This window comes from Emydura macquarii, unplaced genomic scaffold (genome assembly GCF_026122565.2).
Source record: "Emydura macquarii macquarii isolate MOO-44397 ecotype Brisbane River unplaced genomic scaffold, CSIRO-AGI_Emac_v2 contig_2365, whole genome shotgun sequence".
NCBI lineage: Eukaryota > Metazoa > Chordata > Testudines > Chelidae > Emydura > Emydura macquarii.
Window position 1 is genome coordinate 1,494,757 of NW_027132502.1, and position 13,576 is coordinate 1,508,332.

The following is a 13,576-nucleotide window of genomic DNA, read 5'->3' on the forward strand; positions in this document are numbered from 1 at the left end:
AGGGAAGGAGTGGTCCCCCACCTCTTCCGCAGGGAAGGGGCGGCGGCTGGCTGCCCAGTGGGGAGGTAAGGCAAGTGTTTGGAGAGTCATGGCTACGCCCATTGATTTGAATGGGAACCACACATGCAGCATTTATCCCTGGCTCTTCCGTTTCCTGAGGCTAGCAGGACAGGAATGTGGTAAGGAGGTGCCATTGCGTACATTTTGTTCCCTGACACACACATTCCACTGCCTGGAAACCACAGCAAAAGCAATTTCACACAGGGTGGGGGACGCCCATCAGCCTCTGCGCACTGGCATCAGAACGAGGGTGCTTTGCTGGGAATATACCCAGGCCACGCGGGTGCAGTGGAAGAGCACTTAGTCTCATGGGGCTGGCATTTTCAGGCCGCATCAATTCCCCGCTCCAGCGCCCTGCTTTGGAAACAGATCTTGCGGTTGAAGCTTTGCCCACTCCTGTGATGTCCCTGGCTTTGCGGAAACCGTCACCACTTACCCAATCCCCCCCACAAAACTGCTCAGATCACATCTGGGAGCAGATAAACCCCTCCAGTGGGCAGCAGCCATAACGTCCCCGAAGTCACAGACCCGGGCCAAAAGCTGCAAACTCATCGAGGGTCTCGTTGGGCTGCTGGTGAGCTTCCAAAGAGGTTTTCCTCTGTAGCAGAACAGACTCTCCAGGTTGGCAATGCTCGCTGAGATGCCGCACAGCCGCGTCATAGGAGGACTGGGGCATAAATATCAATGCCTGGGCAGTTCTGCTGCCAGGGGTCACTTGGTGGCCTCGGAGAGTTCCCTGCGCTGCACATAGTTCTGAAAATTCCAAATAAGCGCCCGCCAGTCAACGGCGGACAGCTGTGCAGGGGCCCCTCGCTGGATAAGAGGGACTATGTTTGGTAAACTCATGCCATACCATCTGAGGTGCGGGAGGGATTCATTATGAGCCCTGTTTTAGAGCGGGGTACAGCGAGGCACCTCTGCTTTTGAGTGCTCACCTCCGGATGCTCAAGGTCCGGTTCGCAGCCTTTCTGGGCACCTGCGGCTCCCCCCGTTCGCCGTCGCAGCGTTGGGGGCTTAGGATTTAGAGGCTCCTTCGGAAAATCTGGCTCTAAGATCACCCAGCAAGATGGGAAGAGAACTCACCAGCCGCAGCTCTAATCACTAAGCAGCACTCCCGTTAATTTCTATCACATCATGCTCGGCCCTGAAAAAGATCTGCTGCACATTTATTTAATAGGTGCCTGAAGCAGCCGCTAGAATCCCCGGATCAAATCGGCATCAGACACAAAGGAGTCCCGAAGGACAATCCTGTGGCCATTTTCACTAAGATATACCTGTTTTAAGCTGTGCAGTTATTGCTCATTCCTAATGATGCTGCACGCCGAGGAGGTGTAATAAATCTGCTTCCCCTCCCCCCAACATGCAAGCTCCTTGAACTTCTTCCCTTAGGTGGTGCTTAACGTTATAATCAAACATTAGAAACCAAAGTGGGCTTAAGAACAAAAAGCTTGACCAAAAAAGATTTTGTGCCTTTCTTGCAAAACCCTGGAACTCATTAAAGTTGAATTGTTGAACTCATGAAAAAGAGCTGAGGTTAGTGTGTTACCAGAAACAGGTTGAAACTAATACGGTTCTTGCACGGAAGTCATGAAGTACAGCACTTATGTCATTACATGGGGATCATTACCAGCACTCTGATGTCCATAAGAAAGGAGACAAACATCAGGAAAATCTTCCTGACAATGAAAGGTACTGGGCTGTGGAATGGCTATCCAAAAGACTATCCAAAAGGCAAATAGGATCCAAAAGACTATCCAAAAGGCAAATAGGATGAAACCAAAGTCCAGACTTTGTGACCTTCCCCATCCCCTCTCTCCCCTCCGACCTGGTAAAAGGCCAAGCCAACATCTTGGACCTGAACACCCTCAGGGTTGAGTAAAATCAGGACAGGATCTGAAGGTCATGGCTTGGAAAAGATTCTAGGCCCCATTGAAGTGAATGGACGTTTACCACTAACTTCAACGGTGGCCAAAACAGTCCCATTCGTTGAAGCTCTATGTTTTTCCATCGCACTAGGCTACGATTCTCCTGATCTTCCAGCCATCTCCCTCAGCAGTTTAGTGCTAGTGTAACGTGCCCTGAAGATGAACTTCAGTGAGCCAAAGTGCCGATACAAGCATGAGTAGCCAACCTTCCCAAGACTGCCCCTTCAAAAAGTCTCTGCACCCTGATCTGGTGGGACCCTCTCCAGGGGTGAGTGGAGATTTCCATCTCCAAGTACTGTTAAGTCTCTGGTCTCTACACAGAGGCTGCAAATGGGTGAAAGTCGGTGGCAATTGTGGTGGGTATCCTTTTGTGATATGAACACCTGTCTCATGTAACGTAGGCCTGCCTCACAGAGGCTCGCAAGCAACCAAATATTAACACCCTTTGTTCATTAGTGACCTGGGCAGGATTCAAGCAAGTGACCTACGTTTTCAAGGCTCTGAATCCCCAGTAGCTCTGTCTGAATCAGAAACAAAACTGAGTTCAAAATATTCCTGACAAGGTGGAGTTGAGCAAATAAAGCTGTACTTGTGGCTTGAAAAGCGTGTTGGCAATGGAACGGGGTCTCCTTTGAAAGTTAGCTTGGTATGAAAGGACGACACAAGCAAAATGTTAAATCCCAATAGGGAACAGAATGAAATAAAAGCAGATATTTATTTTCCTAACATCGCATCAGCAAAATCGCTGTTTCCTGGGCAAGGTTTTGTTTTTTTTTCTTGTGCAGAATTATTGTGATAAGTTGCCAATGATGCCTTCCTAAGAACAACTGCCAACGCTTTCTCATCCCCCTTCTTCCAACATTGCAACATTTCCTCTCGCAGTCTGAATAGAAAGCTCTTGCCTTGGGGAGGGCAATGCTAACTGACATGAATTAAAGGGGGAGTGGAGGGGAATCTCTAACGGATGTAGAGAAGAAAAATAAACCACATTTGGAACTTCAACTGTTGCCCAGACTGGAGTCAGGGAAGGTGGTTAGATCTGCAAAAAATGTGTTGCGTTCTGGACTAAAATGGATCTATTAAGGGTATCACAAAATATGAGGATTCAAGAATCTTGAGAGTCCTGTGTGCTGACAACTCTTCCAGTGTGACCAACTGTCTCGCCCACTTTCTAGTTTTGGTGGCATGCCAAGCAAACAGGATGCTGCAACTTACATGGTACGTTTGTGGTTTGCAGTAGATATTCCATGGGCTTTGGATGAAAATTCCTTAAAGGATGGGTGATATGGATCAGAGCAGGTTATTAAATGAAACTATTGAGGACATGCCCATGGTATATAAGCCATCAGTGCAGACTACAGGAAATCAGATTTCATAACCTGTTCTTATCTCTTTCTTCACCAACCCTAGTGGTTCTTTCTGGTCTGGAACTGCAGAGACATCAGACACTGAGTAAGATGGGGAATATCTCATTACTCTCTAATGACCCTCTCAGGATGACACAACTGTTTGTCTCGGAAAGATTCTCTGTAGTACAGAGCCAGGATGTAGAGAAGAAAAGCAGCATGTTGCAGGGCCTGTATGTGAGGTAAACGGGAGAGCCATGGAGACAACCCTATCTCCAAAAGAAAAGTAACATTGTCCAACCACTCATCTGCCCTCTGTTCAAATTGAAACCTAAAAGAAATACAACCACCGAGGAGATTCATTTATTAAAACCGAAAATCTCAAATGACAATATGCAGTGATTTTGATCTTTTAAACAAAACAAAATAAAAAAACTCCTAGATCCAGTTATACCATCCACCTCTCTATTTAGTTAAAATGTTCTGAAAAGACCAGAAAATTCTGTCTGGTTTTGCTAGATTTCCCCCATTCCGATATCTTATGCAGAACATGAAAAGTTCGTTTTTGAGCAAAAATATATATTTTTATCGTTTAAGATTTGTTTCAAGATTGTTGTCTTTTGCCAAGGGTCTGCTCTAAAGAGAGTTCAGATCAATGGCAATCTTTCCAATAATTCTGATGGACTTTGGATCAGGTGTAATGTGAATAGAGGAATAGAGAAAATTCCTTTCTAAAGGTGTCACTGGATTGCGCCAGAGATTCTCCAAGCAATCTAAACAGAATTTCAAACATGGCAGCTCCTTAAAAAACAAAAACAAAAAGATCTTAAAGGGCAACATTTAGGAGAATGTAGGGTGTCATTTCCAAGCATCGATTGGCAGACATAGATAGATGCAACCACAAAATAATCTATCCAGCGTGTAATAGAGTGCAGATAGCTAAATGCTTGCGTCAATTGAGGGCCATGTTGGTAAATCTCCAGAGATCAGATAAAGAACTATTTCTCTGTAGTTTGAATGTTAGTCCTGACATTTGAAGCAAGCCTCCATTTATTGTGTTGCAAAGTTCCTAGAACCCTGAGATGGGAAACAGACTATAGAACAACATGGTTATTGAAGAGGCACTTAGTTTTAAGCAGTGCACTGACATTAGCAATGGGCAGGTTGGACTAGACAGGTTAGTTTTGGGTAGAATATTTACGCCAGAGATGGGCAATAGCTGCAAAGATCAACCTCAGATCTGAACTTCCCTCAAAATTTGGCAGGGTTCAAGTCTGGGGTCCTGGTTTTGATCCATTTCTAATGCACACACTGTTAAGAGTTTATAACTCATCCATATTCTGACATAGTCAAGGCGGAAGGACACAGGAAAAACTGGGCAAAGGGAGTGAAATTTGCCCTTGGGCAGAGGGCCAGCACAAGACCTATGCATCACTTAATCTTTACACCTTTTAACCTATAAAATAAATGCTGCTGTATGCAGAATTTAAAGATCAGTGACATTAACAAACAGAAAGTAACCCTCAGAACTCCCCACCATGGAGGGCTTCAAAAGCCAATACTCCCGCGAGCAAGGGAATAACCAAGTTTGTTTCGGTTCCCGATGAAAGACATTAACCCCGTGTAGGTGTCAATCAGGAGGGGTTGGTTCAGCACCACAACTCCATTGGTTCTGCCTGGAGCTGGGTTCTTGCTCTGGGCAGTCTGAACAGCCTGGACCAACTCAGCAGTGAATGCAGACATCTATGGAAGGAAGGAAGAAGATGACAAGTTTGAGGACTGATGATGACCTGTTCTGTTCATTCCCTTTGAAGCATCTGGCATCGGAAGACAGGATACTGGGCTGCATGGACCATTGGTCTAACCTAGTCTGGCCATTCTTATGATCTTGTGTTCTTATGAGAATTGATTGAAGTTCTAAGGAATGTGCTGCATGTTGTGTTTAACTTCCTTCCTCTAACCTTCAGATGCTGAAAGAAAAGCAACCTATCTCGTACGTGCAACGAGCACTCAACTGTCTGCAGCAAATAATCCACCTCAGCTTGCTATGGAAGTATATATAAAGGTATCTCCTTTGACCCCTCAGCCACTCTTCTCGCTTCCCCACCCCCAAACAACATTCCTCTGTCCACTCCAGTGGAAAAATGGCAGAGGCCCAAGGGTTAAAGACTTTAACACCTATGTCTGGGCCTCTGCGCTGACAAGACCTGAAGAAGAGCTCTGTGTACGCTTGAAAGCTTGCCTCTCTTGCCCATAGAAGTTGGCCCAATAAAAAAGATTATTACGTCACCCACCCACCCACCCACCTCCAAGCTCCGGGGATCCACTTTCTATGCATGCAAAGAAACCAGGGACCTTGTGTAGAGGATCAAGGGCAGAGAGATCAGGAAGTGACCTCCAGTATTTAAAGCCATCCAGAGAATGTGAAGAAGCCAAGGAAGGTGCACAACAAACAAGAAAGATAGACAGACAGAGTGACTTTGTGGAAAACTGACACGGGAAAGTGGTGACAATGGCAAAGGGGGAGACAGTTTGTCCAGTGTGAATGGAACTGAACACTGGGAGTACGAGCTCAGTAATCAGAGTCAGAGCGCGCCCAGGAAGGAGCTTGTGAAGAAAGTGGATTTGTACAAAAGTGAGCTGGGAATCCTCCAAGCGTGACTAGATGGTGTGTCATACTAAACAAGTCACACCAGCAGCACAATTCCCTGCAAAGCCTTATATTTTTTAAAGAGAATCAGGATGCAACAACTTCAGGATGATAGATAGATAGAGAGATAGAGAGATAGTGGGTGTGTATGGGGATAGATAGATAGATAGATAATTTTTCAGGGAGTGTGCGCAGTTGTTTACATATTGTACACACTGTTATTTGTTAAACGATTGCTTGGGAGTTCACGTTTCATTCTGGAGGTTGGAGCCCACCATTGATTTCATGTTGATGTTAGCTGACTATTTCTCCATCACTGAACTCCACGTCCCCAGACCTGAATTCTCTGGTAAGGCAAGAGAATTCAAGGACCGCCATGGTGGAAGGCATACACAATACTTTATGGGCTTCATGTATACAGACAGCATGTCACATTACACATAAATACTTGCACATACACAAGGCTAGATGAAGACAGGATCCTTGGATAGGATGAGTTGGCTGGCAGTGGGACCATGGACCTAAAAAGTTCAGAGCCAATGATCTATGGGGAGGGTTGGCGTGTACCATGGGGACTGGGATGCTAGTAGATACATTGGCAAACCAGAAAGCTTTGAATACTCTGGTTTTGTTGTGTGTTTAGGGGGGTCTTTTGGTTTCTTTTTTCCTTACCTGGCCCCCCATTGCCATAGCATCCAAATGCCGCACCAACATTAATGTTTTTCTCTTCAAGGATGCTGCAGTCCCTAGCTGAGAACAATGGACAGCTCCCCATTCCTCTTCCCAGCATCCTGAGCAACGCGAGTTGCTAGGGGGCTAAGCACTTTTAAAAGTGTGGCCCCCAAATGTGGGTGCTGAGCCCCTGGAAATCTGCCCCTGAGTTCTGCTGAAAATATGGTCACGCGTGACTTGCTCAAAGCCACATGGAGTCTACGTCAGGACCAGCCAGGAACTGAACCCAGATTTCCAGAGTCCTAGCCCACTGCTTTAACTATAAGACTGACCTTTGCCCCCTTTAGTCAGAGTAATTCCTAGCTCCATCCAGACTTAACATGTATTATATCTATTTTGTATTCTCCATATATGTTAAATATGTACATATACTGTCCTACGAAAAGGGCCACTTTTATATTATACAATTTGTAAGTCTAATTTGGGAAACACGTTTGCTACTTACATAGCATTTGTAAAGAAGTACTGTAAAATTTTTTTCAGTAGGAAATGCACAAATTTGGTCTGTCGTATGATCACATTGGTTCCTAAAGAAGCGATCTCAGTGTATTGCTACCACTTGAATTACTGGGTGCAAGGAGATTTTAAAAGGGGACAGTTAAGAAATGCAGGCCCCAAACAAACATGCCTTTCACCTTCAAGGCATTGCACAACTATGCATTTCACCTGCTGTACAGAGAACCCATGCTCCATACCTGACAGATGGCACTGAACCTTTCATTATAGTTCTTCACTGGATGTTCTGTGAAAGTTGCATAAGGGATATCCATGGCCCATGGATTCCAACGGGACAGGAAGGATGGCTCTTGCAGATTGTCCCAGTAGATTCGCAGGCCTTCTCCCTCTCTCCTAGAGAATGAACAATACAGACAGAGAAAGCTGTATTACATCAGGCGACTTGTAACAGAAGGATTACCAACCATCCTGAACAGGTAGCTTGTTTGGTTAAGGGGTGATTTGATCACACTCTATAGGTTTCTACAGGGGGAATAAATATTTAATAATGGGCTCTTCAATTTAGCAGAGAAAGGTATAACACGCTCCATTGGCAGGAAGTTGAAGCTAGACAAATTCAGATTGAAAATAAGGCGTACATTTTTGACAGCGAGAGCCATTAATCATTGGAACAATTTACCCAGGGTCATGGTGGATTCTCCATCATGGACGATTTTTAAATTAAGCTTGGATGTTTTCCTAAAAGTTGTGCTCTAGGAACTATTGTGGGGAAGTTCTCCAGCCTCAGACTAGAAGATCACAGCGGTTTCTTTTGGATTTGGAAATCTATGAATCTATTAGTCATATTTTCAGGCAGCAGACTGCAAGTGCAGTTTGAGTAGAAAAAGTGCATGTTGTGAACAACCTGATTCTACAATCACCAAGTACTGATGCCTTTGTTTGTAAACAGAGATTTACAGAGCCTGAAATGCAAAATTGGGCAGTTGAGTGCTGTATCTTTATAGAGACCAGAACTGGGCATCAGAGAACCCTGGGTTCTAATCCCTGATGAGAGGCAATAATGACCACATCTGGGATGGACAGTCCCATCTTTCAAGCAAGATACTTAGCGTTTTCTGCTACATCCGTCCAAAAAAGCCCTCCAACTTCACTGAAATTCAATGCAGTTAAAAGCTGTCTCCCCATTTTCTTCTCCCCTATTGTCTCTGTTTATCATGTAAGGACACCCCAAATGCTATAAACTATTGCATAGGGTCAGTGATTAGTTTTCAGAGCATGAGTTTTCAGACCTCATCTTGGACAAATTGGTCACTTAATCTGGCTTGGCCTCCAGTGAAGTTAAGAAAGGACTCCTCTTAAAAACTATGGGCCCCAAACAGAAGCAGTTGCAGAAACTCCCTCAAATTGTAGAATTTGAAATACTTTGTTTTGCAAAACCAAAACACCCTAAAACAGAGGTCTCCAAACTGTGGGGCTTGCCCCTCTAGAGGGACACTAAGGAACATTTGGGGAATTTTGCAACTGTTTATCATCTCTAATTTGAAACTGATTTACGAACATTTATTCTCATCTGTATGTACATGATCTTTTAACCAATACTCTCTCTCTTATTTTAATAAATATTAGTTCATAAGTATTGGCTTTAAGCGTGTATTTGGGTAAGATCTGAACTATTAATTGACTTGTTTGTTAATGAGTCCCCAATCCTTTGGGATTGGTAGAACTTTTTTTTACCTATGATGGATAAAGGTTTTCAGTAATCCCCATCCTATTTGACTTGGCTATCTGGGTGGATGACTTTAAGGGAATTGTATTTCTATCTTCTGAATAACCAGTGAGGTGATCAGAAACTGTTTGTTGCTGACTTGGTATATCTTAGGGAAGAAAAACCACCGGTGTTGGGGGGTCTCTGCCTGCCCCATTTTTTGCAGTTGTGCCCTGTTTAAGCTATCTCAGCATGATTCCCCTAGAGGCCAACATCACAGGAACAATAAGGTGCCCAGGGAATCTCATGTGTTTCCAGAGCAACATTACAATCTCCTGGCTGGTGAGCAACTGTGAGCAGACACCAAGGTGGGAAATACAACAAGCCATTCACTGAGCTTCCTCTGTGGCATCGATCATTCTGAAATGTGAGTTTACAGTTTCATTCGTGGCCCTTAATTCACATGGCAGCCAGCGATTAAGCCAACCCTTTTTAACCAAATCCCTTATAAGTGTTCACTATCTACACAATATGTAGGTAATGGAACCGGAAGAGTTATTGTTCTAAACCTCTGAAACCAGCACAGAACAGGAGAAGGTCTTTAGATTCATCTATAAATTGAAACCTGGGCTTTCGGAAAGAAAAGCTAGTACCTACTTGCTGTGCCACCGCAATGCCTCAGTGTTTCCTGTGTTTAGGAACCCTATCCCTCTACTTAGGAGTACAGCCCTTTTGGGAATGTTGTTGTGGCTTCTGCACTTATTACTACGTTTAAAAAAAAAAAAAAAGCCTGATCCCGGGTTTAATTTGTAGAATGTACACAATGCAAAATATAGCAAGGATCTTGGCACTTTCAGACTTTGGGCAATTATAACTGAAAGCTGAAACCCACTAATTTTTGCATCTAATCCCCTTTTTTTCTGAAGATTAGAGAGCTTTCTTTAAGAAAAATTTAAAAAGAAAAAGATTTCAGACAGTACCTTCAACTCCCTCCTTCATCCTTCAACACTGACATTTCCAGCACTTCTCCCCACGCCCCAGCCTCGCAACAAAAGCCAAGCTCCGTGAATACTTTACATGTGTGCAGTGAATGGAGCATTCGGGCTTCAGTCCATTCAGAGATCTTGCACAATGGAATATTAGCTGCTTCACGTGTCAACGTGCGTGCAGATTTCATTCTGTCCAAGAGGGAGGCACATTTGCCTATTCTCTTGCCAGGTCAGCTCTTGAGTTAGATTCATAAACAGGGCCCAAGGACCCTCACCTATAGTACACTGTCAGTTTCATAATTATGGTAATGTACAGAATGGAGCATGGAGCTGACCGGAGCTTCTGTTTCTTCTAAACTTTGAGGTCTGCATATCTCAGCCCAGATGGGGAGCAGCAGCAATCTTTTCTGCTGCAGAGATGTACCCGGGATAAACAGCCACGTCATAAACGAAAGCAAGAGGAAAAGTTAAGCAGCGAGGCTGAGACCTTTGAAGTTAATTTTAGTGGGAACGGGGCATCCAAATCCTTTAGACAGCTTTGAAAATGGGACTTTGGAAAGTCCACACGCTAGTGGTGGGGGAGTAAACCACTCCTGACAGCAGTGCACTGGCTAACAAACTGCCACCACAGTGATAGATGTGGCATAGAATTTACCACTTTCTGGCTCAGAAACTCTCCATCACCCTTGAACCACAAGAGACTCTCCATGGGCAGAACACAACCACCACCCAAAACCCGATTGAGATAAGCATTGGTTGGCATCTTTATTATGAGACGTGGATTGCGGTGTGACATTACAGTCAACACAAAGTGTCTCATCTGAATTATGAGCTCCAAAAGTTACGAGTGAGCTGAAGTCCCTGACAGAGATTCAGGTGCCTCTAGATGAGGTGGTACAAAAAATATGTTGATCTTTGACAGAGGACGGATGGAGGCTTGTTTCCCCCATCCCGACAAGTGGGGAGAGCTTGGATTTAAAAGGCAAATTCTGTCCGTGGTTTCACATTATTGCTTCTGTAGCACTGCAAATGAATGTGAAGAGTTACAGAGGATCTTTGTTTTAAAACAACTCATAGGGCTTTCTACTCCATTTCATTACACAAGCCATGTGCAGGAGGTACTCAGACACCATGCCAATGTATGTGGCAGAAGGATCTGGAGAGACCCCTCTATGCCATTAATTACGGCTAATGAAGCTCTCATCTGCTCCTAGAGATTTTCTGGATGGCAAGCGCGTGTCTCCCCCCCTTCACCAAATGCCACATGTAGATCCAGTCCTCAGTGAACAGTGGGGTATTTGGGTAAAAACTAAGGGCAGGAAAGTTTAATGTGAACATCAGAGAAGTTTCCTTAGCAGTGGTTTTTGAGAGAGTGGAATAGTTTCCCCAAAGGAACTGGTGGAAGCCCTATCGCTAGAGTTATCGTGCTTGAGATTGGACAAAAGCCAACAGCAATGTACCAAGTGGAACAAACTGCACTGATCAGAGGGTCAATTGTTCTGAATAATGTTCTAAAGCCATGTTGTTCCTCTCTCCCTGGGATACAGGGTAGCAAATAAGTCATTTTATCCATAGATAGGCCAGTTACTAGCCCCTTACTCTCCTCTTCAGATCGCTCAGTCCCGCACCCCCTGACCTGCTATTCAAGAACAAATCCATCTCCCATGGCATTTTTTAATAATTAGCTGAAACCAACTGAAGCAGCCTGATTGACTAAGGGAGGGAAATGGGAACTTCCATCATCTCAGCTAGCTGCACCTCTCTCCTACTCATCTCAAAGCTCAATAAAGGAATTAAAAATGTGGCCTGGGGCAGCAAGCACAGATTTACAAGGAAGCACAGACATTTGTTCTTGCTCTGAAGTTTGGGTGTGTGCATGTGGTCAAAACGAGCAAACACAGGGAAACGGAGCAGAAATTCACAAAGTCCATCCATTTAAAAGGAGTAGGGAGAAGATAACCTTAAACCCTTTCCAACACAACAAAGGTCTTGGCAACGCGAAACGTTACCCCACTTTGTTTATTTATCGACACAAAGGAAGAAGTGAGTTGGCACCTTTAAATGCTGGTTTTCTGCTGACTGAATGACCTCAGACAGAATATTTTCCATGACAGGAGCCCAGAAGACGCTGGCACCGAGTCAGACAGTAAGATTTTCAGAGCGTGTTTACATTCTATCTATGGCCCCGGGCTGTTTCAAACCCATAGGCAGGTGCTGCCTTTATCTGCTCTTTGCTCACCTGGCTCCCAACCAGACCATTCACAGGCCTCTGGCTCAAAGAGCTTAACTATTTGCTGACTCTGGCAGTCAGAGAGGCGAGGGATCCTGGGGACATTTATGACCAGGTTGTTATGTCTCCAGCAGGGTATACCGTGAATATCTCTAATAGCAGAGGGCTTTATAAACTAGCAGATTAAGATCCAGTGGCTGAGAGTTGAAACTGGACAAATTCAAACTGGAGATAAGGCGCACACTTTTAACTGCATGGGGAGGGGAGTTAACCATCAGCACAGCTTACCAAGGGACGTGGCAGATTCTTTACCACTTGGAGTCTTTACATCAAGACTGGATGCCTATCTAAAAGATTATTGGGCTGTGTCACGTAGGAGGCCAGACTAGTGGATCACAACGGTCCCTTCTGACCTTGGAATCTATGACAAACTCCACCCAAAGCTAACACTTGGGGCAATCACCAGGTCAGATTATGAGATCAGTGGGCAAAAAAACCCCAGCTGAATCGTGTATTATAAGCAGAGGTGGGTACATACAACAGGTTCCTGACCTCATGTCATAGAATCATAGAATCATAGAATATTAGAGTTGGAAGGGACCTCAGGAGGTCATCTAGTCCAACCCCCTGCTCAAAGCAGGACCAATCTCAGCTACACCATCCCAGCCAGGGCTTTGTCAAGCCTCAGCTTAAAAACCTCTAAGGATGGAGATTCCACCACCTCCCTAGGTAACCCATTCCAGTGCTTCACTACCCTCCTAGTGAAAAACTTTTTCCTAATGTCCAACCTAGACCTCCCGCCCTGCAACTTGAGACCGTTGCGCCTTGTTCTGTCATCCGCCACCACCGAGAACAGCCTAGCCCCATCCTCCCTGGAACCCCCTTTCAGGTAGTTAAAGGCCGCTATCAAATCCCCCCTCACTCTTCTCTTTTGCAGACTAAACAAGCCCAGTTCCCTCAGCCTCTCATCATAAGTCCTGTGCTCCAGCCCCCTAATCATTTTTGTTGCCCTCCGCTGGACTCTCTCCAACTTGTCCACATCCTTTTTGTAGTGGGGGGCCCAAAACTGGACACAATACTCTAAATACGGCCTCACCAATGCCGAATAGAGGGGAATAATCACTTCCCGTGACCTGCTGGCAATGCCCCTCCTAATGCAGCCCAATATGCCATTAGCCTTCTTGACAACCAGGGCACACTGCTGACTCATATCCAGCTTTTTATCCACTGTTACCCCCAGGTCCTTTTCTGCAGAGCTGCTGCCCATCTCGTCGGTCCCCAGTCTATAGCTGTGCATGGGATTCTTCCTTCCTAAGTGGAGGACTCTGCACTTGTTCTTGTTGAACCTCATCAGATTTCTTTTGGCCCAATCCTCCAGTTTGTTTAGGTCACTCTGTATCCTATCCCTACCTCGCAGGGTATCTACCACTCCCCCCATTTAGTACTCCATTTAGTACTCCCCCATATACCTCATCCTGATCCT

At 45.0% G+C, this 13,576-nt stretch overlaps 1 protein-coding gene across 2 annotated transcripts in view; it reads right to left on the minus strand.

The window, feature by feature from the left end:
• Positions 1–3,678: 3,678 nt before the first annotated feature.
• Positions 3,679–13,576, minus strand: part of TPRG1 (tumor protein p63 regulated 1) — a 58,004-nt gene continuing 48,106 nt past the window's right edge. For both annotated transcript variants that reach the window (XM_067561022.1, XM_067561023.1), the window contains exons 5-6: positions 7,409–7,562; positions 3,679–5,074 (exon numbers count right to left, since the gene is read on the minus strand). In XM_067561022.1, coding sequence (XP_067417123.1) covers positions 4,880–5,074; positions 7,409–7,562 — 349 coding nt within the window. In that variant the 3' untranslated portion in view covers positions 3,679–4,879. The remainder of the gene's footprint in view (positions 5,075–7,408; positions 7,563–13,576) is intronic.